The 26,674-nt window shown below is 36.4% G+C and overlaps 4 protein-coding genes across 5 annotated transcripts; 3 read left to right on the top strand and 1 right to left on the bottom strand.

Annotated features, from left to right (window-relative positions):
* Window positions 1-7: 7 nt before the first annotated feature.
* mtg1 (mitochondrial ribosome-associated GTPase 1) lies at window positions 8-2,421 on the bottom strand. 2 transcript variants are annotated; one of them, XM_056256323.1, is made up of 11 exons: window positions 2,215-2,421; window positions 1,907-1,974; window positions 1,732-1,833; window positions 1,502-1,588; window positions 1,337-1,393; window positions 1,173-1,263; window positions 983-1,044; window positions 791-887; window positions 603-684; window positions 356-468; window positions 8-217 (listed from the first exon to the last, which is right to left on the bottom strand). In XM_056256323.1, the coding sequence occupies exons 1-11, from the start codon at window positions 2,315-2,317 to the stop codon at window positions 114-116; spliced, it is 966 nt and encodes a 321-aa protein (XP_056112298.1). In that variant the 5' UTR covers window positions 2,318-2,421; the 3' UTR covers window positions 8-113. The 2 variants fall into 2 exon arrangements, with proteins under 2 accessions (XP_056112298.1, XP_056112299.1); XM_056256324.1 differs by having other exon boundaries at window positions 1,732-1,832; window positions 1,910-1,974; window positions 2,215-2,420.
* A 1,582-nt stretch (window positions 2,422-4,003) lies between these two features.
* On the top strand, window positions 4,004-7,779 carry elovl6l (ELOVL family member 6, elongation of long chain fatty acids like). Its single transcript, XM_056256325.1, has 4 exons — window positions 4,004-4,200; window positions 4,311-4,442; window positions 5,414-5,565; window positions 5,827-7,779. Exons 1-4 carry the CDS (start codon window positions 4,106-4,108, stop codon window positions 6,252-6,254), a joined length of 807 nt encoding a protein of 268 aa, XP_056112300.1. The 5' UTR covers window positions 4,004-4,105; the 3' UTR covers window positions 6,255-7,779.
* A 3,174-nt stretch (window positions 7,780-10,953) lies between these two features.
* mxtx1 (mix-type homeobox gene 1) lies at window positions 10,954-13,221 on the top strand. The gene is made up of 3 exons (XM_056256256.1): window positions 10,954-10,975; window positions 11,239-11,423; window positions 12,181-13,221. The coding sequence occupies exons 1-3, from the start codon at window positions 10,954-10,956 to the stop codon at window positions 12,940-12,942; spliced, it is 969 nt and encodes a 322-aa protein (XP_056112231.1). The 3' UTR covers window positions 12,943-13,221.
* A 2,042-nt stretch (window positions 13,222-15,263) lies between these two features.
* Window positions 15,264-24,818, top strand: tspan14 (tetraspanin 14). The gene is made up of 9 exons (XM_056256326.1): window positions 15,264-15,344; window positions 17,123-17,209; window positions 18,499-18,549; window positions 19,398-19,544; window positions 19,757-19,927; window positions 22,890-23,015; window positions 23,673-23,726; window positions 24,219-24,332; window positions 24,565-24,818. The coding sequence occupies exons 2-9, from the start codon at window positions 17,129-17,131 to the stop codon at window positions 24,631-24,633; spliced, it is 813 nt and encodes a 270-aa protein (XP_056112301.1). The 5' UTR covers window positions 15,264-15,344; window positions 17,123-17,128; the 3' UTR covers window positions 24,634-24,818.
* The last annotated feature ends 1,856 nt before the right edge of the window (window positions 24,819-26,674 follow it).

Consider the following 26,674-nt stretch of genomic DNA (forward strand, 5'->3'; position numbering starts at 1 on the left):
AGACATGTCCAAAATACCCATTGCACCACCTTTTAATTAAAACATTAAAAGTAATAAGTGGTTCACTTGTGTGCTCCGTGTCCGGTCTTGAACGTAAATACAGTAAAGTCAAGTCAAGCATAGTCAAGCATCACCTTTCCGAGTTCTCCTTTCCGGAATGCTCTGATGAAATCGTATGCTGCTGCACTGTAGTCTGGCATTTGGACGGTGATGTTGCCTAAAGAGTCGATGTGTTATTGGTTAAATACATCCGATAAGTTATGCTTCAATAATCAAAGGAGTGTAAGTGAGGTTGATTTATTGTGTGAATTCACTCAAATTAAAAAAATTGAGTGGCCTGAATAAATCAGCTCACCAACTCCAGTGATGGCCTTCACACGCTTTGTCTTGCCGAGCTTTACTGCTATACACTTCAGCACGTGCTGAATATCATCGCAAGGCTCTTCCAGATTGTACTTCTCAACGTAACTAAAGAAGAAATTGTCATAATCACTATTGATTACTTATCCATGCTGCTTTATAAAATATGCAACAGATGATTATTTACCGCTATAAAATTGTAGATTTTCTCAAAACTCGCTGAGAATAAACGCAAAACCTACCTAAATCTTTCCAGTCTGTTCAGTGAAAAAAGTAGATAATCTGCAATGATATCCTCACCAACTAAATGGTCCAAAATGGTACCTGTTTGAAAAGAAAAGCTTTCATTACCTTACAATTGTGACATTACAACAACAAAATTACTATACACTAAGATAGGCATCTTTGTTTCTGAAATTTGTGGACTTACCACATAAAGCAAGTTTCATTCCAGTCTCTATGTTCTCTATTTTAGGTGGCAGGACTCCTGGGGTGTCCAGTAAATGAATTATGGGTCGGTCACAGACCTAGTAAAACAAAATTGAATTTAATGCTACGGGAGAACACATCAACCCAATTGAATCCATTATCCGCCTACTAATTATTAATTAATACAGCAAACCTGAATTTTGGTCAGGACAGCTTTTGTAATTCCTGGTTCACCTCCAACCTTTGAAGCTTTCCCTGAAAGCAAGAAAATACAAATTGTTAAAGTCAAACAAACAACTTCAGTTTCATGCTGACTTTAAGATTAATAGACTGGAATTTCTTACAGCAAGCAGAAGAGTATTTACAAAACATAAACTAAATACCTTTTTTCAAATATGTTCTTCTTACAGCATTAATCAGTGATGATTTCCCCACATTTGGCACACCAATGACCATCAGACAGTAACTTCTGTCCTACACATAGATGAATAACAAAGTCAGAAAACTTTACGGCAAAATGTAAGCCACTGAAATAATTGAAACCCACCTCTTCTCTGTGAAAACGTGACCCACTTTCTATCAACTCTGTCACGAGAGGAATGATCTGGAACGTCACACAGTGAAAGATAGAATGTTTACATCTATAAGGTGTCAGGTTCTCCAGTCAAGCTTTAATTTAGAAATTTCTGATGTAAAGTGTAAAACCTCACACCTTTTTTAGGTTTTCATCTCGCTGTCTTAAGCAGTCAGTGAATAAAACATTCCTCACACCTTCTCTCTCAAGCCGCTTCATAATGCACTGGTGGAATTAAAAAAACCTGTTATATCTGATCAGCACATTATTTAAGTACTATCTGTTCTTGGCAGTTCTATTAAGTCTATTTAAATCTATTAAGGCAGTTTAAATTCAAAGCAATAATGACATGTATAAGATTATGACACCTGCTTTAGGGATGTGTCTGCCAAATCCATCTTGTTCAGTACAAGTAAATGTGGCCGAACATCAAGGCTTTCTTGAAATGAAGGATTTCTTCCAGAAAAGGGTATGTTGGCCAGTTAAAGAGGGTTTAACTGAGGTTGAATCATTCAAAATGTACATTATCTGCCATAAAAAGGATATTCTAGCATCATGGATCTCTATAATGCAGTCAACCTTCCTTAGACTGGCTCTCATCTGCTTGAGTCCTAAAAAGAAAGAGTCACAACGTTGAGCATAATTCTGAAGGAATGACATGACAATTTTGAAACTTTAAGACACCTGGTTTTTATCTGATCGCCATAAATAAGATCAGAAACTAAAGTATGCTGAATTATTGAAATGCCCTTGTTCTAGATGTTAACTTTTGGCCCATGTCTTAAAGAACTGTATAGCAACAAATTAGACAGATAAGCCTGATTTAGTGATTTCTAGTATGTGGCACGCACCTTTAGACATATGTCCAGGGAACCAATGCGCCACATCTCGCTCACCAAAGTCAAACACTCTCCTAAACTTGGTAGCATTGAGTAAAGAATGATAAATTCTCATCGTGGCCGGTCCGTCTGAATGTAGAATGTATTCGCAAGACTAAGACCGCCGCTTGTGAAAAAAATCGTATAACTAAAGGCTTCTAAACGATTAAATTTAAAACACTGTAGAGACTGTAGTAAACATCACCCTCCTACAGATGCCATACTTCTTCTGTGCTCGGTACAGAAAGAAACTCAATCATCGCCACCTACAGGATTGGCAGGGGAACTACAGAGCGCATGACTGTCCAGATAATGGTCCAGATTATACTATAATACTTTGCGAAACTCTATATGAATTCATTCTCGTTATGCAAGTTTTCACTATTTTTACGCTTGAGTTTAAAATATCTGAGAGTGGGATTATGAATGAAATATATATGGGCCAAAATAAATTTGAAAAGCTGATTCTTCCCTAGTTTCCCTTTAATGAAAGGGTCAATAAAGCATATTTTTAACAAGTCTTGTAATGTAAATCTGATTCCAATTACACTTTATTTTAGGTATCTTATTTCTACTGATTTCAGTTGAACAATGACTGCACAGCCGAAATTAACTCTGGTTGAATCATTGAAGCATTGAATAATTTTCGTGAAATAGCGCCCTCACGTGTCAAAATTTATAGTTGATTAGGTAAAAACCTTTTTTACAGTAAAAACAGAACGCACTTTTACGTCACGTGTTGCCAGTTCAGTTCACTAGAATGGAATTTTACACTCTCACAGAATGTTCATATGGAATTCGAATAGGAACGGCAGGAATTCAAGTTGAATTGCAATTCAAAGAATTTCAACAGCAACACAAACGGTTTGGGAAAAATAAAATAATATACATTTTGACCAATTTTGCCTTTTGATTCACTTATTAATGACCTTCTTACAATTAGGCTATACATATTTCTCTAAACTACATTTAATAGCCCTACACTAAAAATAATAAACTAGGCAACAAACTATATTTTAACAGTTGTTATAGGCCTATTTAAAATATTTTAACAGTTGTTATAGGCCTATTAAAAATATGTGTTTGTTTGTTTAAAAAGATCCTATAAATGTCATACATAATTAGAGCATTATAATTAAGAGTTCGTTCACCATGACACCATCATGGTCCATGAAATCCAAACAAATAAACAAATTAAATATAGGCTAAATGAATAGCACATCAATTAAAAATGATTTGATAATTGTATTTTACGTCGATCCCCTTTAACTGCTCTGTTCTGATTTGACCGGTTTATCACATCACAGTAGGCTATGCTACTTCTTAGTTTTTTATAAATATTATAGGCTATTTTTCATGAAATATAAGATAAAAATGACAGAAATATAAATAAGAAATGTATTTTGAAGTTAAGAAATGCAACACTACTGAGAACATTCTGGCTATAATGTCGCTATTATTTGCATAAGTTATACTTAACTGTTGGCCTAGCTAATTGTCTTATCACAGCTCTGAGTTACATGGCTTATTTAAAGACTCCCAATCAGCTTCTTTCTCCCTCTGTGTAGGCCTATGTTATGGATAGAAACAACTATTCGTTTTAACATAATAAAGTGTTCTTTGGCTGCATCGCAGAAACTGGTATTCGAGTCAGGACATACAAAACCAGCCTTTTGCCCGAGAGTCACTCCCTAAACTCCACTATAAACTCCACCCTGATTTGGCAGGTGTGTGCACAGGTGTGTGTCTGAGGCTGCTTAGTTAACTGGTGGCCGCCCTGCCGAGCGGACAGTAACCACAATTTGTTATTTCCCCCCCGAATTGCCCTCACTTTTATATCGCTATTTTTTGGAAGTGACTCAAAATGAATGCCACTGAATTTGGGCTGCCTCTCACCGAGTATGATTTCGAGCGGCACTTTGATGAGAGGTTTGCTATTGAATGGATGCAGGACAACTGGTAAGAACTGTCTTTGACTGAATAAGAATTTCATCTGAAATACACTTGCCATCTTTGCTTGGAGGTCCAGTATAAATGAGTTTTCTGGTGTTCTATGTTGTCCCATTCAGGAAAAAGTCGTTTTTGTTTGGTGCTGTGTATGTAGTGGTCGTGTTTGGTGGGCAGCACTTCATGAAGGGAAGGCGGAGACTTGATCTGCGAAGAGTGTTAATGCTGTGGTCCCTCAGTTTGGCCATCTTTAGGTAAGTTAAAATCTAGTGTTTAGTTTATAGCGTGCACACTTACTTGGTTATCTAAATAACTAAGTTATTTTACACATTAAGACCTCCTTTAAAAGAGGTTTTGATATATGTAGCTCACCTCTGGGTACTTTTTTTTTTTTTTTTTTTTTTTTTTTTACTTCTATTTTTTTTTTAATACATCTTTGAGGAACAGCAAGTAACACGTTTATTTAAAGAGATAGTTTAACCCAAAATAAATTCTGTCATTTACTGACCCTCAAGTTGTTCCAAACCGGTTTAAATGTCTTTCTTTTGCTAAACCCAAAAGGAAGATTATTTTTTAATGTTTATAACCAAACAGTTGTGGGGCACCATTGACTTCCATAGTGTTTTATAGTATCAGTCAAATGCCCTGAACTTTTGACCTTTTAATGATACTGCACATTGTCTTTTTAATGAGACTTTCACTTTCACTCTTGGACATTAGGTTACATATTGTTGCCCGCAAATTTGCTGCTTGAAATGTGAGTGCCAAAATGCATTCGATTGACATGTTTGTGAGGTTTACCACTCATGTGGCTTTTAAGTCTTCAGTGCTGTTGTTCACAGTTGGATTTGGTTTCACTTGGGTGGGGATAAGTTGTCTTGGTCCCATCTCAAAAGATGACAGAAATGATAGCGAGCACAAAGTAATTGTGTGCATGCTTGTGAAAAGAACAATGGAATATTGTGATTGGATGGCAGCAGTGACCTCTGGTCACATGGTCTTTAGATCTCCCTTAGCAACTGGACTTTCACCACTTAGTGAATGTTTTGATATTGATTGCAGTTTAACACAGAAACTGCCTGCAAGCAATGTTCCAGGGGGGGTGGGGGGTTTCTCCCCCACCCCTAAAGTTAAGAGGCCTGAATTGTTTATCTTGGATACCATGGTTTCACCGCCATGGCAGACAATATTCATATACAAAAACATTTTTGTTTTGTTTTTTCAGTATCATTGGAGCGGTGAGAACTGGTTGCTTCATGTTGTACATTCTCAGCACCAGTGGTTTTAAACAGTCTGTTTGTGACCAGAGCTTCTACAATGGGCCGATTAGCAAGTTCTGGGCTTGTGCTTTTGTGCTGAGCAAAGCCCCAGAGCTAGGTGAGTTTTATTTTTAAGGGATAATTCATCAAAAATACCCTTTTGTTGTCATTTACTCTGGAACACAAAAGAAGATATTTTGAAGAATGTTCCAATTGTTTTGCATATGTAATGAAAGTCAGTGGAGTCCAAAACAACTTTAGACCCCATTAACTTTCATTGTATGGACAAAAAAATGTTTTGTGACCTACCGGTAAATTATTTTTATTTTTTTAGGTTCATTCTCTTTAATGGCTTATTTTGCACTTGTAATCTTTTCAGGGGACACCATATTCATCGTCTTGCGTAAGCAGCGGCTGATCTTCCTGCACTGGTATCATCACATTACCGTGCTGGTGTACTCCTGGTATTCCTACAAAGACCAGGTTGCTGGTGGTGGCTGGTTCATGACCATGAATTACACTGTGCATGCGCTCATGTACAGCTACTACGCTGCTCGAGCTGCAGGACTCCGTGTGCCGAAACCCTGTGCCATCATCATCACTTGCACCCAGATTGCCCAGATGGCCATGGGGCTGGCAGTAAGTGCACTAGTGTACCGGTGGATGCAGGATGGCGATTGTCCCTCTTATGTGGATAACATAGTGTGGGCTTCACTCATGTATCTCAGCTATCTGTTCCTCTTCTCTTCTTTCTTTTATCAGTCTTACATGAAGGGTTCAAAACCCACGGGCATCAAAACTGAGTGATCTGCAGGACTGAAGTTTATATACAGGTTTTATTTTTGATAGTTTACCTTGATAAAGAAAAAATATATATTATTATTGTTGTATTATTTATTTAATGTTTTTAAAGCAAGGTGAACAATGTCAACTGTCTGTTATTATAGTCTGGCTTTGCCTCAAGCTGTTTCAGGGCCGTGTTTGTTCGTTCTATTCTGGTATTAATCAAAAATGGCTCGTTGTTGTTGAGAACTTTAATGATTTTGAAGAACTTCCAGACATTTTTTGGAGGATGATTGTGAATTTTCGGTGTCATATGACCGCTTTGTCCTGCAGTCTTACAGGTCACAGTTTCTAATCGTCAAAAGTCCATGTTTGTTTACTCTTTGCAGACTTGGTAACATGCCCTGAACCCAGCTGAGACATGGGTGTACGTTGTAGCGTGTGCTGAGATCCAAGGTCTGTGTTTGTAGTTTGAGAACAAGTGAAGAATTTGTCAAAAGAGTCCTAGTTAAATGTACATATTCGTAGAACAAAGTCCTATTTTAAATGGCCACACCATTAAAATTTCATCCATTTTTGTATGTCCTTCTGGGTGTGGAGGTATTGCTGTATGATAGTTCTGTTTTCTCATGATGTTACAGAAACTTGAATTATCTGTGCTGACTGGTTGGACCGGTTCCTAGAAGTTTTAAAGGGGCATTTTTAAGACTGGAATTCTCCAGAAGGACGACACCCATGTTCTCTCTCTCTCTCATTCTGTGCGTGTTTCTGTCAATAGTTCACTGCAGCCCTGATGCACTGAAGTTACGGTATGTAATACTAGCAGAGGAATGATTGATCTAGACTCATTCACCCTTGAATAACACATGTAGAGTCAGTATGAAATGGTTCCTTTCTGGTTTTCTGTCTGTGAGTATTGAATTGGTGTCTGACAGAGTGGTTAAACTTTAGCTGTCCTTATAATGGTGTTTGTTACTTGAGTCATTAGTAAAATGCACAGTTTATATATGTATCATGTATACAGTATCACACGTGGTCACATTTGGGAGATAGTTCAGTTTATGGTTGTGGGGGAATTTGGTTTTCCACTGAAATGACCATGATGATTGGTCTGCCTATGGTCATTTTTAAAATATTGTATTATGTACTGGTAGAGAACAAGCCTTTGAGAATATTCAGTGGGACTAAATATGCATTCTAATTTATAATCTGAAATGTTGCTGCTACCGTCCGAGATGTTTTTTTGTTGTTGTCTGTCTGTACTCTGGTTTCTCCTGTCTGCTCCTTTTAGAATCACTTTATTTTAAGACTGAAAGTTTCTATATTTGCAAATTTCCACTTAAAGGACATTTTTTTGATTTGTTTTAAAGAAATTTTATGACTTTGGCTCAATGTTAGAGAGAACATTGTGTTTGTAGGAACTTAATGTATGAACTTGAATGTATAGTGGCACTAGTTTACTTTACAAAACATTTACGACAAACATGTTTACAACTCCTATATTTTAATAAAGGAAGGAAATGTGATGTAATGAAGGTGTCAAATGTAAATATTTATATTTCTGATTGTCTGTACAAGTTCCTAGCCAATGTGAAGTAATTTTGATTGTTTATTGTCATTAAAGTTGTTTCTGTATTATTGTGTCTATCATGTTCTGTTCAACTTTTCACAGACAAATGGTGTCAGCTGACAGGTTCTCTGAGCTGAGCTGGAATATTTTACGCATTCATACACATACTTTTGTTGTAAACAGGAAGTTTTACATATTTCCAGCTCTGACAGACGTAGATCTTAAGGTTGATGTAATTTCCTTTCTTTCATTCTCTGTTCAGTTGGGCCAGTCACTTTTTTTCAGTACATGATATAGCCCTTGTTTGGATATCAATCTGGAAGTCTCTTCAGAAACTGGATTTCTTTCTCACAGGTTTTAATATGTAATAACCGTAATGGCATAAACACTTTCTGGAATATTCTGGGTGCTCTTTTCCACTAGCAGGCAAAAATGTGGTTAGGAACTAAGCAGCCGTACATTGACCCCAGCATTTTTCATGAATAGCAAGTCAGTAACTTGCCATTTAGGTGACACTTCTCATCGCCCTGCTGGAACCAGAAGTTAAGTGACTTGCTCAAGGGTACAGCAGCGGTGTGATGCAGAGATAGCCTACTTCAGTGCCTGGTTATTCCCTAGTGCTTTTACTTTCCCCAACATAGCAACATGAATGGACAGCAATTTTTGTTTTGTTTGTACTTATGAAATTTAAGACACCTACACATGTCACCTTTTTAAGGACAAGTAAAAATACTGAGAGTGGAGTTTGTTGTAGAATAAAATGTGAAAATATCTTGAGCTTGCGTAACCACATACAGTATTTCATGGTTTGAACATAAAACCCATTGACTTATAGACCTAACCAGAGGCGCTAATATGCTAACTCGTTTCTGGGTTTTTCGGCCTAAAAAAATACATCATCCCTGCCGCACTCAATTGGCTGTATGAACGTGTTCATTACATCTCAGTAGTTAATTTGGTTAGATCAGAGGTACAAAAAATAGCCCCATTTACCTAATTGTACAGGTAAAAAAAAGTATACAATTATTTTATTCCCTAAAATCAACAACTATTGCATTGAACATGTTTGTATGCATCTGATGATTTTAGAGCTGTGAATCAGGGGGAAAACGTGCCATAATCTTAAAGCTGAATACTGCTGACTACTGTTATGTCGATAGAACAGCTGTACTAGGAGTTTTAAAGACAAAAAGGTAAAACTTCAAATATGGAAAAAAGAAAGCAGTACAGACACAGTGAGAAAAGAAAGTTACTCTCTATATTTGCTTCTATGCAATAGTAATGTTGCAAGGTAATTTTATACAAAACAAATAAATGAAAACTATCTGCAATTTGCACATTTATCTTAAAATAACAAACTGATTGGATTTAAACTGCAGCAGAATGCAGTATCAGCCAAGTATGTATGTTTGATGAATGGGGGGATGTCACCTCTACATTTTGTAAGAAAAAATAAACTTTATAGCCTATTCAATGCATGCTTGCCAAACTACTTAATACAAAACTTTGAGGTTCTATGCTTTACATAGTTATTTTATTTAATAACCATTACAAAAGCACTAAGATGAGATGACAAGATGAACCTGGACTTCATACAAATCAGTCCAAACATCACTTAATTTATGGTAGCTAACCAGATGCCATAATTTATTTGAATTTGTTTGAATGGAAATATATTTCTTGTCAGATATGGACATTATTTATTGATCCGTTCTATCCATCCATTACCTACCTATCAATTCTATGTCTTGGGCTGATAGGTCCATGTGTTCAGTTTGCTTTAGTCTGGCTTACATCTAAACAGCTCATCTGCATTGACAAGCTTGGCAAGAACCTTGACTTTGAAATGACCGTTATCCCCTCTGGATCCTCTGGAGCAGAGAGAGAGAGGGAGTGACAATCCTCACACATGTAAAGTCTCCTATTAATCATTTCACAAATCACCCTCCTTGTTTTCCTTGGCTTCCAAAACATGTTTCTTTTGAAAAGAGATCAGATGACACAAAGAGATATCCATTCACACCCTTTTGCTTAAACTTATGTTAAGCACGTTGTTATAATGTCTTTGTTAGTTAATATTTTCTTGAGTCTATTGTTTTATTGATTACAATGCTTGAATGAAGAGCAATTACAGCAAAAGACACCATCTATTTACACACTTTTCCAATAAGTGTAATTATATGTTTGATTAATGTGCAACAAGCCTTGTATTAACATACAGTCTTTATTTTTATCCTTTGTAAATAGGAATATAATATAAAAATAGTTTTGAAACAGACTATTAACATTGCATTGCTCTCTAAAATTTTTTAAAGCTGTTTTAAGTGATATTGTTTAATGACTTACAGGTAATGGGGATTTTTAGAATATACAAACTGTAAAGCTGAAAATCTAAAATTTTGTATATTTTTTTTTTTTTTTTTTTTTTTTTTTTTTTTTTACAAATATATAGCCTATATTAAGAATATAAATATATTATTTGGTACAGCCTTTGTATACAGGAATATCATATAAAATATAAAAATAGATTTGAAACAACAAATTACCATTTCATTGCATTCTCAAATTACTTTCTGCTGTAATGGTCATTACGAGAATATCCAAACTGTAAAGCTGTAACTTTATAATTCTTTATGATGTATATATTAAGAATACATATATATATATATATATCACATAGAAAATGCAATATACATACCAACCAAATAATAAAATAAATACATATACATAGATAAATAAAGATATATTTGTATATATGTATTCAAAGATATGAAAAAATAAAAGCATATAAACATACTGTATAAAAGCGACTAATGCTCTTCATGTATTTGGTTTTTTAAAGATATCTAAAAAACAACAACTTTGAAATGTTATAAAATCCAATTTAAAGAGACAAAAACATAATTTTTTGAGAAAGACGTTTTTAAACACTTAAGTACTTGCTTGGGCTGGCTTTGTCCCTCATCTTATTCCTAATTCACCCATAATAAGCACTTCTAATGGGGGAGGTGTGGGTGAAAGGGGGGTCATGGGATAGGTACAGGTATAAAACAGCGCTGTAGGGGTCAGAAATCAAATCCCTGAGGAGTATCAAACAAGACAGACCTTTATACTTCTCCAGCCCCTTCAGCATTCAACCAGTGGTGACTCAACATGTGGAAGGACAACAGTATTGGTAAGGACTACTGAATGTTGATTTTTTATATGGAGAGACATTAACATATAAGATGTAATAAGAAAAGCCAATCTTCTCCATCTCAAACCAAAAGTCATATACTGTTACTGTTCTTCTGCTGTATATATTATTGTGGAGAAGTATTCATTAATTGCATTGATATTGTTTGCTTGTGATATAGTTTTTTTTTTTTTACTATAAGGTTATGACAATCAATATAACACTATGATTGGCTTTGCACTAATTTTGATCTTATTTTTCAGATGCATCTGCTAAAATATCTGGAAGCGGTACTGTATCAAGAAGTGCAAGTCGCAGGAAAAGGACGAGTTTCTCAAAGGAACACGTTGAGCTTCTGCGTGCCACATTTGAGACAGATCCTTACCCAGGAATCAGCCTCAGAGAAAGTCTCTCCCAAACTACTGGACTACCAGAGTCTCGCATACAGGTGGGTCACGATGTCTTATGGCACGTTATGTACAATAGCACACTGAATTCATTGAAATTTAAAGGGGTTGGTCACCCCCCAAAAATTTAATTCTGTCATCATTTAATCACCATCTTGTCGTTCCAAACCTAAACGACTTTCGTTCTGCTGAGGAACTGATTTTTTTCATTATTTCTATCTATATATTTAAAGTCAGCAGGGTCTAAAACAACTCTTGGCCCCATTGACTTTCAATATAGACAGAGAACCAAGGCTTTTCTTCAAAATGTCAAATTCAACCAGAAGAAAGAAAATCAGGTTTGAAACAACATGAAATTGAGAATTTTTTGGGGTGAACTATTTCTTTAATTATGTAAATAATGAAACAACCCCTTCTTCTTCTCTTTCTCTGTATCTCTTACGCATTTACAAATTCACCAGCTATGCATAAAAACAGGTGAAGTGATATGCTAATAAGGCCTTATGTGAAACATACTGTTTGCTGTCTTTGATACCACTATCAATATCTGACATGACGTAAGCGTCTTTGTGTTTATCTGCTGTTTCGTTTAGAGACCATACGGCCTGTAAACAATAGACATACCAGGCATAGATAACCATGCTGACTTTATGCCACCATAGCTGGATGTAATTTCACAATGATTAACCTGAATCTTTTGACAGGGAAGCTCTTATCTGTATGCACTAGATGGTTGAGTCTAATCTATCAACTGTATTCTTATGAGACTGACCCTCTTGATGTCTCCACTTGCAATAGGTATGGTTCCAGAATAGGAGGGCTCGCACGTTGAAATGCAAGGGTGGAAAGAAACCGTTGTGGCAATCTGACTCACCATTGCCAGCCTACAGTGCCATGCAGAATTCACCGGTGCAGATTCACTCTTCTAACAGGGAGGGCGGCAAGTCTGATGCGGTCACTGGGCCTTTATGCACTTCACCAACTGCGCACCCAGATCATATTAAGGAAGAGGTGGAAAGGGATGGCCACTATGGATGTAACACTCCATCTTCCATGTCTATAGGTGATGATTCCGGCTACTGCACCCCTTCATACGGACACCATCAGGCCAGAGCCATGAACGCTCACTGCAGCCCTCCTCTTCTAAGCCCAGAGCATCAGATGCCCCCTAACTGGGCTACGAGGTATGGCAGGAGATCACCTATGAGCTCCATGTGGAGTCCATATCATCTTGATGCCTATACCTGCAAAACAAGCTCCATCCAGAGCTTTTTTTACTGTCCATCTGAAAAACACAACAGCCTTCAGCCATTGACCCCTGTTACCCCAGACTCGGGTTGGTGGGAGGGCACTCCTCCAGCTTCCAGCTCTTTTTGTGTAGACAACCCAGAAGTTCAGAGGATGGAGAGCCAACAGGACAGCGGGATTCACCACGGGCCTCTGCCTGAGCTGCCGGCCCTGTCGCTGCAGGAGATCCTGGGAGAACTGCAAGGAGACTGGTGGCAGGGAGAAGGAATAAACAGCCACTCGTCATCTGAGGACAACCATATGTATGGCTGAATTTTGCTGTGTGCAATGTATCTAAGAAGACTATTTATTCAATGTATTTATTGACTATAAGGATATGCTTAAACAATAATTTATTATTTATCTGATCTGAAAGTAACAACGAGAGATTTCAGACGTTTTCAGACTAATTAAATGGGCTTTAATCTTCTTTATCTTCATTTTTGCTATTTATTTAATAGTCTCTGTAAAAGTGTAATCATGCAGCTGTGTGTACAGACATTTTTTATTGACTTCATTTAATTGCTGCACTTGTATTTAAATAAAGATGTTTCCCACTAGTGCTCTCTCAAATATCAGATTTTATACAATTGTTCTGTATATTGCTATAGCTTTTTGTACTTATTCTCTAATGCATGGATAACCTAAATGCCAAAAAAAAAACCCATGATATTAGTCAAATATGCATAACACAGTGTTTCTGTCATCCATAAGGGGAAATATTTGTGCTCGATACTATCCATCCCTTTTCTGATCTGAATCAAAAAGTATTCTCAACCATTCAAAAGTCTGGGGTTGGTTTAAGAGTTTTTAAATGTTTCAATCTACCCGCACCAGCTGCTTTTACATTGTAAATAGTTTACTTTTTTTGTGAGTGTGGTGTGGGGCTGTTTTTAGAAACAGTGATGAAACAGGAAGAGGAGATAAGTGATTTGCATAAACTGGAAGGCCTTCTGCTTGCAGCTCCTTTGATCAACAGGAGCAATTGTTTTGAATAAGGGTGGAACCAGAACTAATTGGTTTTAGCCCTCTAGAAAGGCTTTCATAAAATATATAGTACTTTTGGATTGTTAATCTATAAATAAGAAAACTTTGGAACTATACAATACAACAAGACCCAATAACAATATAAGGTGACAAGGTGAAGGTAATCTCCATGGTTTCACATCTGGATTGCAGAAGTATGATGAAAAGCTTTTGATGTGCTTTCATGGTTCCCTGGGGCTGGTGGTAACTGAAATATGTCTCCTTTATCTGTTAGAGATGTCTCCACGCTCTTTTTCCATCTACTAGTACGTCTGCCAACAGCATGTTCTCTTCCCATAGGGTTTCATGACTCTACTCGCTTCGTTATAAGCATTCCTGCCTCTCTCCGAACAGAATAAGTCACAGTGCAACTGGCTGGTGGCCATGTGGACATTTTGGACAGTAGAAGTATTTTCCAAAAGTCTGGTGAAAAAGCATTACAAACTTCAAATCCTCACTCCTTATACACAATCTACGCTTGTAGATTAGGGGGTTTTATGGGCTGTTGCATATTATTTGTAGGCTATTTATGTATGTGTGTGTACGTTCATCAAACCCTTAGTAATCTTTTAATGCCAGTTCACACTGCACCAATAGATGTGGAAAATCACCAAATTACAGTAGGCCTATGTCACTTCTTAGGCATGTGGAACCCGACAAACAGTGATTGAACATGATCTGACCAATGCCAACAGACGGTGACAGGGGTATCTGCCGAAGTGAATCTGCCGGCGTCTGCTGTGTGAGTGAGCTTTTTTTTTACAAAGGACTGAAAGTGTATTTGAACCCAGTTAAATGTCCTGGTCTGTTTTCTATTCCATTGTGTGTTTTGGGGATGTTTGGCATTTTTTCCTCAACATTTTCTTTCAAACAACACTTAAAAAAAAAAAAAAAAAAAAAACAAGCAGGAGGAAGCTAGTGGTTATTCTGTCCCTAACTGTAGTGGATGTGACTCATACTGCTGTCAAGTAGTTATCATTTATTATAGCAAAGAGGTGTGTTTTATATGGAAATAGATAAAAAGTGAGAGAGAGAGAGAGAGAGAGAGAGAGAGAGAGAGAGAGAGAGAGAGAGAGAGAGAGAGAGAGAGAGAGAGAGAGAGAGTGTGTGTGTGTGTGTGTGTGTGTGATATGGGAGCACTAGCAAACCAAGAATGTCTCTTCCTGTTTACACAATTCATAGCACAGTAGCGGATGTGGCAGAATTAGCCTGAACCTTAATTCATTTATATAGTTATAATATATTTAATTTAGGCTATTGTTTAAACGGTATAAATAAAATAAAATGTAAATAAATAAAAAATGATAAAAATAAAACACTATTAGAAAATACTGTGTGTGTGTTTGTGCTTTAATTATTATTACTATTTAAACAATAGAAATAAAATACTAGATATTTGTAGGCTACTATTCGTGTGTTTAACGTCGCTTTAATAGTTGCATATCTAAAATGAGATAAGTGGATCTCTGGTAAATAATCGTGGAACAGATTTGGTTGTGTTTTTGAGTGATCATTACTCGGGCGTATCATTCTCACGCTCACTCACAAAGTCCCTCATTCATGTGTGGGGTGGGTGTTTGAAGAGTTAGCTTTTCTTTTTCGTTTTCAAACTCTACCAGGCGGAGGCGTTGTGTGACATAAACAAAGAGGTGAGCGCTTTAAGATTACTATTATAACTGCTTATTTATTTATATTTCTTAACATTGAGTAACGTTTCTTGTTGTTGTAAAAATCGGCAATAAACCGCTCTGCTTTGTGCGTTTAAATTCTAAATACAGACAGAAGCTCTTAAGCGTTTCGTTCCACCCACAGCGCGCTCGCGCACTCTCCCAAGTAACGAAAATAAATTAAACTGTGGCTGTATTTTTAACCAGTCGTTGTAAAGATTTTATATCTTGGTATATTGTTTATATATTTAGTAGGTAAATGTGAGCAAATAGTAGGGTTTGACAAGTCGTGACGTGAGGTGATACAGTTGGTTAGCTGTGTTGAGATATCTAGCTCTTAGCATTGTTCTTGTTTTTACCGCAGAAACCAAACAAAAATATTATATAATTATTGTACTGACAGTGTTCACTACATTAACTTTACAAAATCTTCTAAACGGGAACATTATTTGTTGAGGAAGACCGATATTTGCCTTGGCAGCTGGTTTTAAAGTGTGAACTGTGACAACTTTGCTAATCAACTAACGTTAGCAACTTAGCTAACTAGTAAGAGGAAGAAGTAGTGGGGAAGAGTTTGTGAGCCATCTTGGTGTGTGTGTAATCGCTTATTTCTGATTATTGGACGGATTTATTAATTCCCTTATGAGTTGCCTCTGGAGCACTTAAATATTTTGTGATCATATCTGATGTGATAATCAAAAGAAAACAAACATACACACGACATTTTAGCTGAACATCTTCAGTGGTTTTCCAATGAACTGTTTGCAGCTGATCCAAATTGGAATAATTATGACAACCTAACACTTTAACCCGAGATATTTATCCATCTGTTTTTTTTTTTTATATTTTTTGTGTGTGTTATGTATCAGACATGTTTACTAATCTTTGAAGCAGATTAAGTTAGTTTTCTGTTTACTGCAGATTATTAACAGGGCAGTTAAATACAAAAATGTTTTATTACGAAGGGTTTTATTGATCATTAAGTAGTACTTTTTTAATGATCAAGATTTTTGGATGTGTATGTATAAGGTAGAATCAGAATTTCCCAAACATTTTGGTCAGCAGACCCCTTTGACCTAACATTAGCTTAATCCAGCCACTCAAGATAATTATTTTAATAAAAATAATTTATTTAACAATCTAACAACACATTTGAGTTTTCTAAGTTCTCGATTAATGGTCATATAACATGCAGGTAAACAAATCATTTTCTCCCTTTTTTGTATTTTTAAATAATTTATTTTAATTTTACTTGTTTTGATTTAATTACTTATTCGCTTTTTATCAACTCACAAACCCCAATTTGGGGTCTACAAGAAAGTAAAATATGTTAAATTTGACTGGAATTGAAAAGTACATTTTTATCTTTAACAAAATTTAGTTAAAAAATCCATTTAAGTCAGCAAGGGTGGGTCTGCTTGCATTAAAAAATGGGGAAGTTTTCTTTCATTCTGTAAATGCAGCCCGTTGGAAATTTATCTTTACTGTCATGTCAGGAAATGCAATACACACTCTTCCCCGTATTACCAACAGCTGCGGGTGAATTTTGCAATTAAACTCTTGTGCAATTGATTAATCCTGAGGATGTGATATAGCCTAATTTCTGTGAATTTATCAGATCAGCATTAGTTTTAACACTTCTATGCATTCCCATGTATTTCAACTTCTGTTAGTGCACATTTTGAGTTAACAAAACATGATAAAGATCTCTAGATGTTTCAATGTGGTAATCTGAAATGTCATTTTCATTTATTCTACAGAAGAAGATGCACTATTACAGATATGAAAATGCAGAGGTCAGCTGTTGCTACAAATACCTCATGTTCAGCTACAACATTATCTTTTGGGTAAGTTAATGACAATGTTTTGTTTCCGTGTAAACGCATGCACAATCATACACAAACATGCCCTCATCTGCATATCATGTTTAAACGGGCAGCCCTTCCAGTTCTGACATTAGATAACATCTAGTACTTTTTATGCCACTCTTGCTCAGATAACATAATCTGCAGACCAGCACCACATTTCATGTTTATTTGTTCCACTTTTGTTTTACACCGTGTGCACAGATGTTTCACACTTTCTGACTGCATTTTCATCACAGCATGTTAACACCCACAGCTGAACCTTTATCAAGAGAAAAAGTCAGCCTAATGACGTCAGGTTTCCATATACGTCAACAGGAAACAGATTTACCCTGACATACTATTGCAGTAGTTTGTGGTGTCCTGTATAAGGAAGCATGGGAGGAGTTCATACCAGATAACTGCTTCTAACCCGTTTTCCTGTTTTCAATTTTAAACATGGCTCCTGAGAAACAAGTTTTGTTGTTACTGCACACTGTGTTATGCATATTTCATGGCATTTGTGACCATTAATCGACACTTTATTTTCCATACTTTTAAATAAAGTTAAATAATTTGTATCTTTAGCATAAATTCATAAATTTTATACTCTACCGTTTAAAAGTTTGGGGGCAGGTCAGTAAGATTTTTTTTTAAACTTAATGTATTTATTAAAGAGGACATAATAATTTAATCAAAAATGAGAGTAAAATGTTACAAAAAATTCAATTTCAAATAAATGCTGTTCTTTTGAATGTTCTATTCATCAAGAATAAATAACAAATTGGTGGGGTTTTTTTCTGACCAGAACAACGGTTTTCACCAAATCAGCATATTAGAATGATTTCTGAAGGATCATGTGACACTGAAGACTGGAGAAATGATGCTAAAAAAATTCAGCTTTGTCATCACATGAATAAATTACATTTTAAAACATATTAAAACAGAAAAGTTATTTTAAACTGTAATTATATTTCACAATATTCCTATTTTGTATTTTTGTACAGACTGTATTTTTGATCAAACAAATGCAGCCTTGTAAGTATAAGAGACTTTCTTCAAAAAAATAAAAAAAATCTTACAGACCCCAAAATTTGAAGTGTTTTTAAACTTTTTTTTGTCAATTCCAAGTAGAAGTGTCTTGCTTGGTGTTCTAGAGTTTAGTCACATTTAGTCTCATTAATGCGTCATATGTTATAACCACACACTTAGTCGTTGCAGGTTCTTTGTCTGAACTTGACTATTCTGATGCAACATGTCTTATTGTCTTCTAAACCTCTTCTGCTTATCAGCTAGCTGGAACAGCATTCATTGCAATTGGTTTCTGGGCCTGGAGTGAAAAGGTGAGGTGATCTGTCTGTGAAAGTCTTTTTTGTCTACTCTTTTAGGGGGTGTTTACACTTGTAGTTTGGATCTTTTGGACTGGACCAAAAAATAAAATAAAACATTTAGTCCTGGTTTCCTTAGTGTTCACACTGTTATTTTTAAACACCGAACCTAATGATAAAAAAAAGACGCTTTTATGGCGTATTTTGTGACTGACCTTGGATATACACACAAAACAATGCTGTGTGTGCTGGGCTGAATGCGTTGCTTTATGTGCATACAAATGGCAAATGATGGAGCTGACTTGTGAGGAGCTTATAAAATGAGCAAAGGAGTCAAAACACTGGCAAGAATCTTTCCGTCACACACACACAAACGAAGATCTGATGTTAGGAGACACGGTTCTGATATGATGCCTGTACCGAACTGTGATGGGCAACATTGCGACTATGATGAGAAAAAACAGGTTTGGTTGAGCATTCTGTCCTTTTTCGGGTCGCATCTTGTTACACCATGTCCTGTTTTTGGTTGGTTTACATGTCTTTGGTCCGTGTTGCACTCGCTCATATTTCAGCCTTACCATACCAGAGTTTGTTTGAAAGTGGACCCAGACCCTGGACCGAGACCCATCTTTTCAGGTTCGGATGGCAGCGTTCACACTTACTCAAACGAACCGCACTAACAGAGCAATCGCTCCAGAGTTCGTTTTAATCAAACCAAATCTGCCAAGTGTGAACACACCCTTAAAAAAACTTTTTCTTAGAACTTGAGTTTCTAAAAATGAGTTTATGTGGCTGTGAATGTGTTTTAGTGGCTCAGGGAAAAACAACTAGTGAAAATGCTTTATTCCTTGATTTGCCCACAGGGTGTTTTATCAGATCTGACGCAAGTCACACGTCTACATGGTTTCGACCCAGTTTGGGGGGTGCTTGTTGTGGGCACAGTCACTTTCATTTTGGGATTTGCTGGTTGTGTCGGAGCACTGCGGGAAAACATCTGCCTCCTTAAATTTGTAAGTTCTCATCCTTTCGATGTGATACTGAGGTGCCATCACATAAGCTGGTTAATTTTGCATGCCTTGCAGTGCCAGACCTGTATAAGATAGGCACTTTATGATGTGTTAAATGTAAATACTTCTCAGACATAAAAATGTACAAATACTATTTACACTGTCAAAAAGCTACTCTTTGAATTTTCACCTTGCTTCTTGACTTTTTCTTTCAGTTCTCTGGAGTCATTGGCTTCATCTTCTTCCTGGAGCTGACGGCTGCGGTGTTGGCATTTGTGTTCCAGGGCCAAGTTAGGGAGTGGATCAACGAATTCTTCTTGGCCAATGTAAAGGCCTACAGGGAAGACATTGACCTGCAGAATCTGATCGACTCTCTTCAGAAGCTGGTAAGTTTGAGAGTTTTTAACAATTCGCATTCATTAGGCAAGGCAAGGCAAGTTTATTTATATAGCACATTTCATACACTATGGCAATTCAAAGTGCTTTACAGAAAGGAATTAAAATAATCACAAAATAAAAGCAAGGAAAATGAAAACAGTTATAAAAGAAATTAAAAGAGATATATGGTATAGTTATAAAATGAATTAAAAGAGTAAAAAGATGATGCATAGATAAACTTTTCATCTGGCAAAACACTGGTGTATCATATTTTGCACAACTGCTTGTTTTTCTGTGAGATTTTCCCATGTGGATTGTACTGTATCTGTGGTGTTCTTTCGACGCGCCCAACAAAAATGTATTGGTCGTCTCCAGTAGACCCGATTTTTCCCTAAAATCGGACTGGAGGAGCTCTAGGACTGAGTCACGGGGTTACCTCGGGTTCACTGCCTCATCAGTCCGCACCCCAAAAACCCATTTGTTCGGAAGCTCTAGGAATGGAATCAATCCAAGTCCGCACCCCACAGAACCTCGAGTTTAATCTCGTCAAATTCACAACTCCAACACAGACCCAGGCCATCAGCATGGTTTCATCTCTCTTACCCAATTCTCAGTGCCATTTGAGTTCAGTTTAGAATAAAAAGGAGGATGCAAAATAAAATACAGTGTAATCAGTCGAACTTACAGTGGCACAGAACTCATTCAGTAAATGCACAGCTAAACAGAAGTGTTTTGAGTCTGAATTTGAATGTGATTACTGTAGGAGCACATCTGATCTCTTCTGGAAGCTGGTTCCAGCTGCGGCTGGCATAGTAGCTAAGGGTGCTCCGATTGATCGGTCGCCGATCATAATCGGACGATAATTGCTTTGGGATGTGTGATCGGCGGTCTCTATAAAGGCCGATCCAGAAAAGCCGATCAGATGACGCAAAACTCGCGAGACAATTTTTTTACGCCCTGGTAAAAATGGCTTCACTGGTCTGGCAATTCTACAACAGGGCTCAAGCTTTGAGCGTGACAGTCACTCATTTCGGTCTTTTGTCACGCTCTCCCGCCACACATTGTATTTCTCACGCTGAAAAACTATTTGTAATATATTTAATATGCCGCAGCGGCCAAAACTCTGGCCGCGCCGCTCTCACTGAGGAACCGGCATGAATCAAGCGCGTTTCCTCTGGTGTTGTTCGTCGAGCTACACAATAGCCAATCAGAAAATAGCACTTTTGTATCTGGGTAAGATTTAATGCAACAACCAATGACAAAAATATATCCAACCCCCGTGCGTCCGTCAAATCACTCGTACATATTTTCTCTCATCAAAACTGAATATGTTCATCAGCGGTTAGTTATATCAAGCAAGGATACGTTTGTGTTTTATTTTGAGATTACACCGGAATGAATAGAGTCCGCAACGGCGATAGATTGAAGCGCGCGTCCGAGTGAAGACTGCGCGAGGCACAGAGCACTGTCTCCATGCAACTGATCGCCGCGGCAACGAGCGTGCAGCTTGAGTTAAAAAATAAATACATTTTAGTGCTAGATTTCTTATTTAATAGCGAACTAAATGAATGATCTGCTAGTTAACTGAAGATGTTTTATTTATTTATATTAGGTACATGGTCGGACAGACTTCACTGGATCTAAAGAAATCAATCTAACTATAAATGTGACCAGTAGTGGTGGCTTTCTTAATCTGTTTAAAATAATTTTGACACACACAAATAATAACACACACACACACACACACACACACACACACACACACACACACACACACACACACACACACACACACACACAAGGTTTCTCTACCTTCTCTCTTCCTCTCTAAATGCCCACAAAATCTGACGAAGCAGATTGCTGTGCACTTTACTACCTGTGGTCCTTTAAGTGTATGAGAAAAACTGATGGCTGACTGACTCTAAACATTATTTTGGCTATAGCCTTTTTTGTTGCTGTTTTTAGTTTAAAGTAGTCTAAAGCTAAATTTAAAGACTCAGATGTTCTGTCTTTTATTCATTTTATTTTATATTCTACAGGAAAGTTGTATGTCAAGCCCTAAGCTGCTCCCAATAACCAAGCTGCTATGTTAATACATGTTGCTTGCAAATAAATACACAGATGTCAATTCATTATGCATTGTCTTCTCTTAAATGTAATACTTAATGTACATTGTTGTTAAATATAGTTTAATAGGTAATGCTACATGATAAAAAGAAGTCTTCAAATAGACCCTGTAATCGGTGATCGGTATCGGTATCGGGTGATACAGCTTCCAGTAATCGGTGATCGGCCCCAAAAATCCTGATCGGAGCACCCCTAATAGTAGCTAAAAGCGGACTCACCATGCTTAGAGTGAACCCTTTGTATTTAGCTGAGGTGATCCTAATGATCTGAGTGATCTGTTAGGTTTATATTTAGTGAGCATATCTGCAATGTTCATAAAAAAGAATTGGAAAAAATCTAAGTCCAGGCACTCAGTAGGCACTCATACCTGCAATGTATTGAGGTCCTTGGCCATTGAGTGATTTATATACCAGTAATAATACTTTAAAATCAACCCTAAATGAATGCTTTCTGTTTACTCAACATGCTAACCACCACATACTTATTGGAGGTGAAACTGTTAAAAACAAACTTTGTGCTTCACTATTCACTCTTCTGTGTCTTTTCGCCAATTCTTTTTAATAAAAAATCAATGCTAAATTAACAAGCATGATTTAACCTGAACAAAACCATAAATAGGATGAAAAAGCCATAGATATTAAGGACTTGTAGAGCAGTTTTGGAGCTAGTACTGAACACATATGTCTTGGTTTTGAATTTATATCTGTTTTCTCAAATAATATTTTACATTTTAAATTATTGTTAATGTAATTTGGGTAATTATGATAGCACAATTTTGACTGTGCTTACTAACCTTGCCTGTTGCAGGGTTTGATTAAAAACATAATTTTGTTTTATTCACAGAATCATTGCTGTGGAGCTAAAGACCCCAATGACTGGAATCTGAATGTGTATTTTAACTGCTCACAGAGTCAGCTCAGCAGAGAGAAATGTGGCGTGCCCTTTTCCTGCTGCATCAGCGACCCTGCTGTAGGTTCCTTTCTCCTTCACAGCAGCCCTCCACAGAAAAAAAAGAGTTATTTTCATCATAAAAAATACGGTTTAAAAGAACACATTGTGCTTGTGCTTGAACACAAGTCAAAGGTCAAGCATGTTGAAAACTTCCTTTGCTTGCTGAGGCCTTGAAATGAATAGTTTATCCTCATGTCATTCCAAACCCATGTATACATCTTTGTCTGAGAAACTTTGCAGAATGTACTTTTGTAATTGTATGGTTCAAAACATTATTCCACATTTTATGGGGAAAAAAAGTAATGTGGATTTAATGATTATTGTCACTTCAGTTCTACTTTCTGGGTATGATATTTCTGGGTATGAAACCTATCATATGCAGTAAAAGACAGAACAATATAATGTGAGCACTGTAAAAGGTGTTGATATCACGAGACAGATTTTCACCTTGACGAAAAATATAATTTTTTCATGTTTTAATATCGTAAGATCTTGTGGCACAAGATCTCTTCACACCCCGAATACTGACCCTAAAGTTTTTTCTTCTTGGCACAGGCACAGGCTATGTCTGGTTTTGGTTTAAATTACTTAGTGCATGGTTATTTATTTCTATCGTAAATGACTTTACAGTAATTATAGGCCCCATTTTCATGAACCTGTGACTTTTCTTTACAGGATACAGTGGTGAACACGCAGTGTGGATATGATGTTAGATCAACTGGCGCAGCGGTAAGTGCATGTTGTACAGTTTTACTAGGCATTTTGTTCTTTGCCATTGTTGACAAAAGTTCTGCTTTAACCCTATAAACCCGAAGTGTAACGCCGACGGTACACCAAGCGAAACAAATTCATAATCAAATTACTAAGCAACCACTGAATGGAATGAAACAAATCAATTCTTAACTCTTAACGAGTGCTGAGTATTCACTCTAAAATGAAGTCTACCGCTGGCGGGCGGCACTCAGCTACGAAAACATTAATAATCATCATTTTCAAAATGACTGCCTTGATCAACTGTGCCGAGTTATTTGCTGATATAATTTTTTTCCCATAATTTATGAAACACTTTTTTTGTACTACCGGCATGTACTGTAATATGTCAAAAACATCACACAGCTCGGATAGTCATGTGTCATATGCTGCTATGTAGATGTAATAAAATAAAATACATTTTACTGTCACTTATTTTGTGAATAAACAACACACTGTTTTATTTTTCAGTCTCAATGGAGCAACACCATTTATGTCAAAGGATGCATGATGGCTTTAGAGGAGTGGCTTCCACGCAATCTGTACATTGTGGCTGGAGTCTTCATAGTCATATCATTGTTACAGGTATTGGATGTGCTTGAAAAAAAATATATACTGCATGGAAAATATGTTTTACAGCTAGATGTCACCCACACAAAACAAATGGTTAAAGAATTTCAGATTCTGTCATCAGAATGAATACAAATTGTAGGCCCTGAAAAGAAATACTCTTCTGCATGTAAAGAGTATGTCTTTTTAAAACTCAGTTTTGAAGTGAATCTGAATCTAATGTTGTGTCTTGTCACTTTGCTATTAGATGGTGGGAATCTTCTTGGCAAGGACGCTGATCGGAGACATAGAAAAAGTAAAGTTTAATTATTACTGAGCTCATGTAACTGGAAGCGAGCAGGGCAATGTATGGAACAATATGTGGACCTCCAGTTATTCTTTTTTTTCATGGAGGACAAGAACATTTGTTGAAAAGAGGACTCAGGACCATTCACTTGGACCACCTTTTCAGCATTTCTAAAGACCAGATATTGAATATGCAGCTGCCTAAGTTCATTTGGATACTGTCACATGTGTGCCTTCTCTCTTTCAAGTTTACCTCCAGCAGCCCACTCCCATTGTGTATTTTTATTGTATTTTATAAATGACCAACATTAACATTTGTAATTTTGGGACCACTATTAACCAAGCTTGATATACATACTGGCCACAGGGTGGGACCATAACCTTTAAACTAACATGAATTGTAATTCTAATCATGAGAAGAAGCAGCCTAGTCAACCAAGCTTTAATTATTGAAATTTCTTACACATACTTCAAAATTTCGCTCTTTTTATTAATTAGTTCAAAAGCACAAACTGGAATGTCTTTTTGAAGCATGTTTATTTTTCCTTAGATAAAAGCATGATGGTGATGATTTAAAAAAAAGATTATCTGGCCTCATAGTAAGAAGTGTAATGAAAGAACAATTGTAAAGCAGTTTCAACTGCAGTAAATACATTCCATTTTCTTAGTTCATTGAGTTCAACTATTCATATTTATGCAGACAGAGGGTCTGCATTTAATGTTAACTGCAAAGAGTGCAGAAGAAATATATCAAGATCTGACTAGACTGACTCACGTGCAAACAGAACATTTTGAGTGCAGTTGGGTAGAAACAAAATTCCTGCGAGTCTAGAACAGAAGTGTCTTACATCACACAGGTTTTAAGCATCAGTATCAAATACAGGCCGTGTGTTTTTACGCAATTTTAGAAATGTTTATTTCTATTCCGTTAAGGATCATTTCATCTGATTGTCTTGCATTTGAATGTGCAAGCCTGGACTTTTGCAGACCTTTAGGAGTCACTGGAGTTGGATGCAAATCACCATATGGTTTCTAATACTGATGTCAACATTGCCTTTGAGATGCCAACACTTACCTCCTTCTATTCTTACCTGGTGACTTTATACAAACAATCAGGTTGTGCCTTTTCTCTCGCATTGAAGGTTTTATCAAATGTATTATACCATGTCTTAGCTGGATAGAGGTTTTTTGTTTGATTCGTGTCAATCATTACACATCAAATAATATTTACTTTTTGTATTCTCAATTAAAAACTTAACTGCCATTAAAGCACAAACTAAAATCCATAACATTAACATAACATTAACTTTACTCTTAGCCCAAAGACTTTTACTGTTATTTTTCCTTTTCACAGTTCCATCATAGTATACTTGTATAATATGACGTCTGAAATTCACAATAATGCAAAAAGGAATTTATGTTAAAAACTTAGAAATTGTTAATCTTTTCAATTCAGAGAGCACTATTTTGTCCCTTTTTGGAGTGTCTGTCTGTGCCACTGTGTAGTGTTAAAGCTTGATTTATTTAGTAAAATGCTGTAGTTTCCCTGATTTTACTGCAAGAGCCTCCTTTTTAATGAAGGGATGTTTTTTTGTTGGGTTTGTCATTTGTTTTTGAATGTGTGTTGTCTTTGTAAATATTTCTTTTCATTGTTTTTATATTCAATAAACAGTTTGTTAGCTATCAGCCTCATTGCTGTTTGACTTGAACCTGGTTTGCTGGATTGTGAAGTTCATACCATCTTAGTTATGCTGCAAATCTCAAAGTTGGATTTTATATCAAATGTAATTATGTAAAACCAGGTTCCAGTTAACTTTCTTTTGAAGTATCTCGTCTTTTTTGCAAAACACATTATACAGTTCTAGAACTAAGTGAGAACTTGGCAGTAAAAAACAATAGAATTAATTCTGTCTTGTGCTCACCAAGGCTGCCATTTTGATCAAAAATACAGTAAACAGTAATATTGTGAAATAATACAATTTAAATAAACTGTTCTATTTTAATATATTTGAACATTTAATTTTGGTCTTTTTGTGAAGTTAATCAGTGAAAATTTAAAATAACTTTTATCA

The sequence above is a fragment of the Rhinichthys klamathensis genome, unplaced genomic scaffold, assembly GCF_029890125.1.
Source record: "Rhinichthys klamathensis goyatoka isolate OS25496 unplaced genomic scaffold, OSU_Roscu_1.1 h1tg000126l_1, whole genome shotgun sequence".
Taxonomy (NCBI): domain Eukaryota; kingdom Metazoa; phylum Chordata; class Actinopteri; order Cypriniformes; family Leuciscidae; genus Rhinichthys; species Rhinichthys klamathensis.

Coding starts and splice junctions, on each gene's coding strand:
- mtg1 (XM_056256323.1), bottom strand. CDS start 2,317: ATGAGAATTTATCATTCTTTACTCAATGCTACCAAGTTTAGGAGAGTG. Junction 1,834..1,906: donor AGATCCATGATGCTAGAATA/TCCTTTTTATGG, acceptor CTGGCCAACATA/CCCTTTTCTGGAAGAAATCC. Junction 1,589..1,731: donor CAGACACATCCCTAAAGCAG/GTGTCATAATCT, acceptor TAATTCCACCAG/TGCATTATGAAGCGGCTTGA.
- elovl6l (XM_056256325.1), top strand. CDS start 4,106: ATGAATGCCACTGAATTTGGGCTGCCTCTCACCGAGTATGATTTCGAG. Junction 4,201..4,310: donor GAATGGATGCAGGACAACTG/GTAAGAACTGTC, acceptor TGTCCCATTCAG/GAAAAAGTCGTTTTTGTTTG. Junction 4,443..5,413: donor CTCAGTTTGGCCATCTTTAG/GTAAGTTAAAAT, acceptor TTGTTTTTTCAG/TATCATTGGAGCGGTGAGAA.
- mxtx1 (XM_056256256.1), top strand. CDS start 10,954: ATGTGGAAGGACAACAGTATTG. Junction 10,976..11,238: donor GTGGAAGGACAACAGTATTG/GTAAGGACTACT, acceptor CTTATTTTTCAG/ATGCATCTGCTAAAATATCT. Junction 11,424..12,180: donor TACCAGAGTCTCGCATACAG/GTGGGTCACGAT, acceptor CACTTGCAATAG/GTATGGTTCCAGAATAGGAG.
- tspan14 (XM_056256326.1), top strand. CDS start 17,129: ATGCACTATTACAGATATGAAAATGCAGAGGTCAGCTGTTGCTACAAA. Junction 19,545..19,756: donor ACATCTGCCTCCTTAAATTT/GTAAGTTCTCAT, acceptor TTTTTCTTTCAG/TTCTCTGGAGTCATTGGCTT. Junction 24,333..24,564: donor TAGTCATATCATTGTTACAG/GTATTGGATGTG, acceptor CTTTGCTATTAG/ATGGTGGGAATCTTCTTGGC.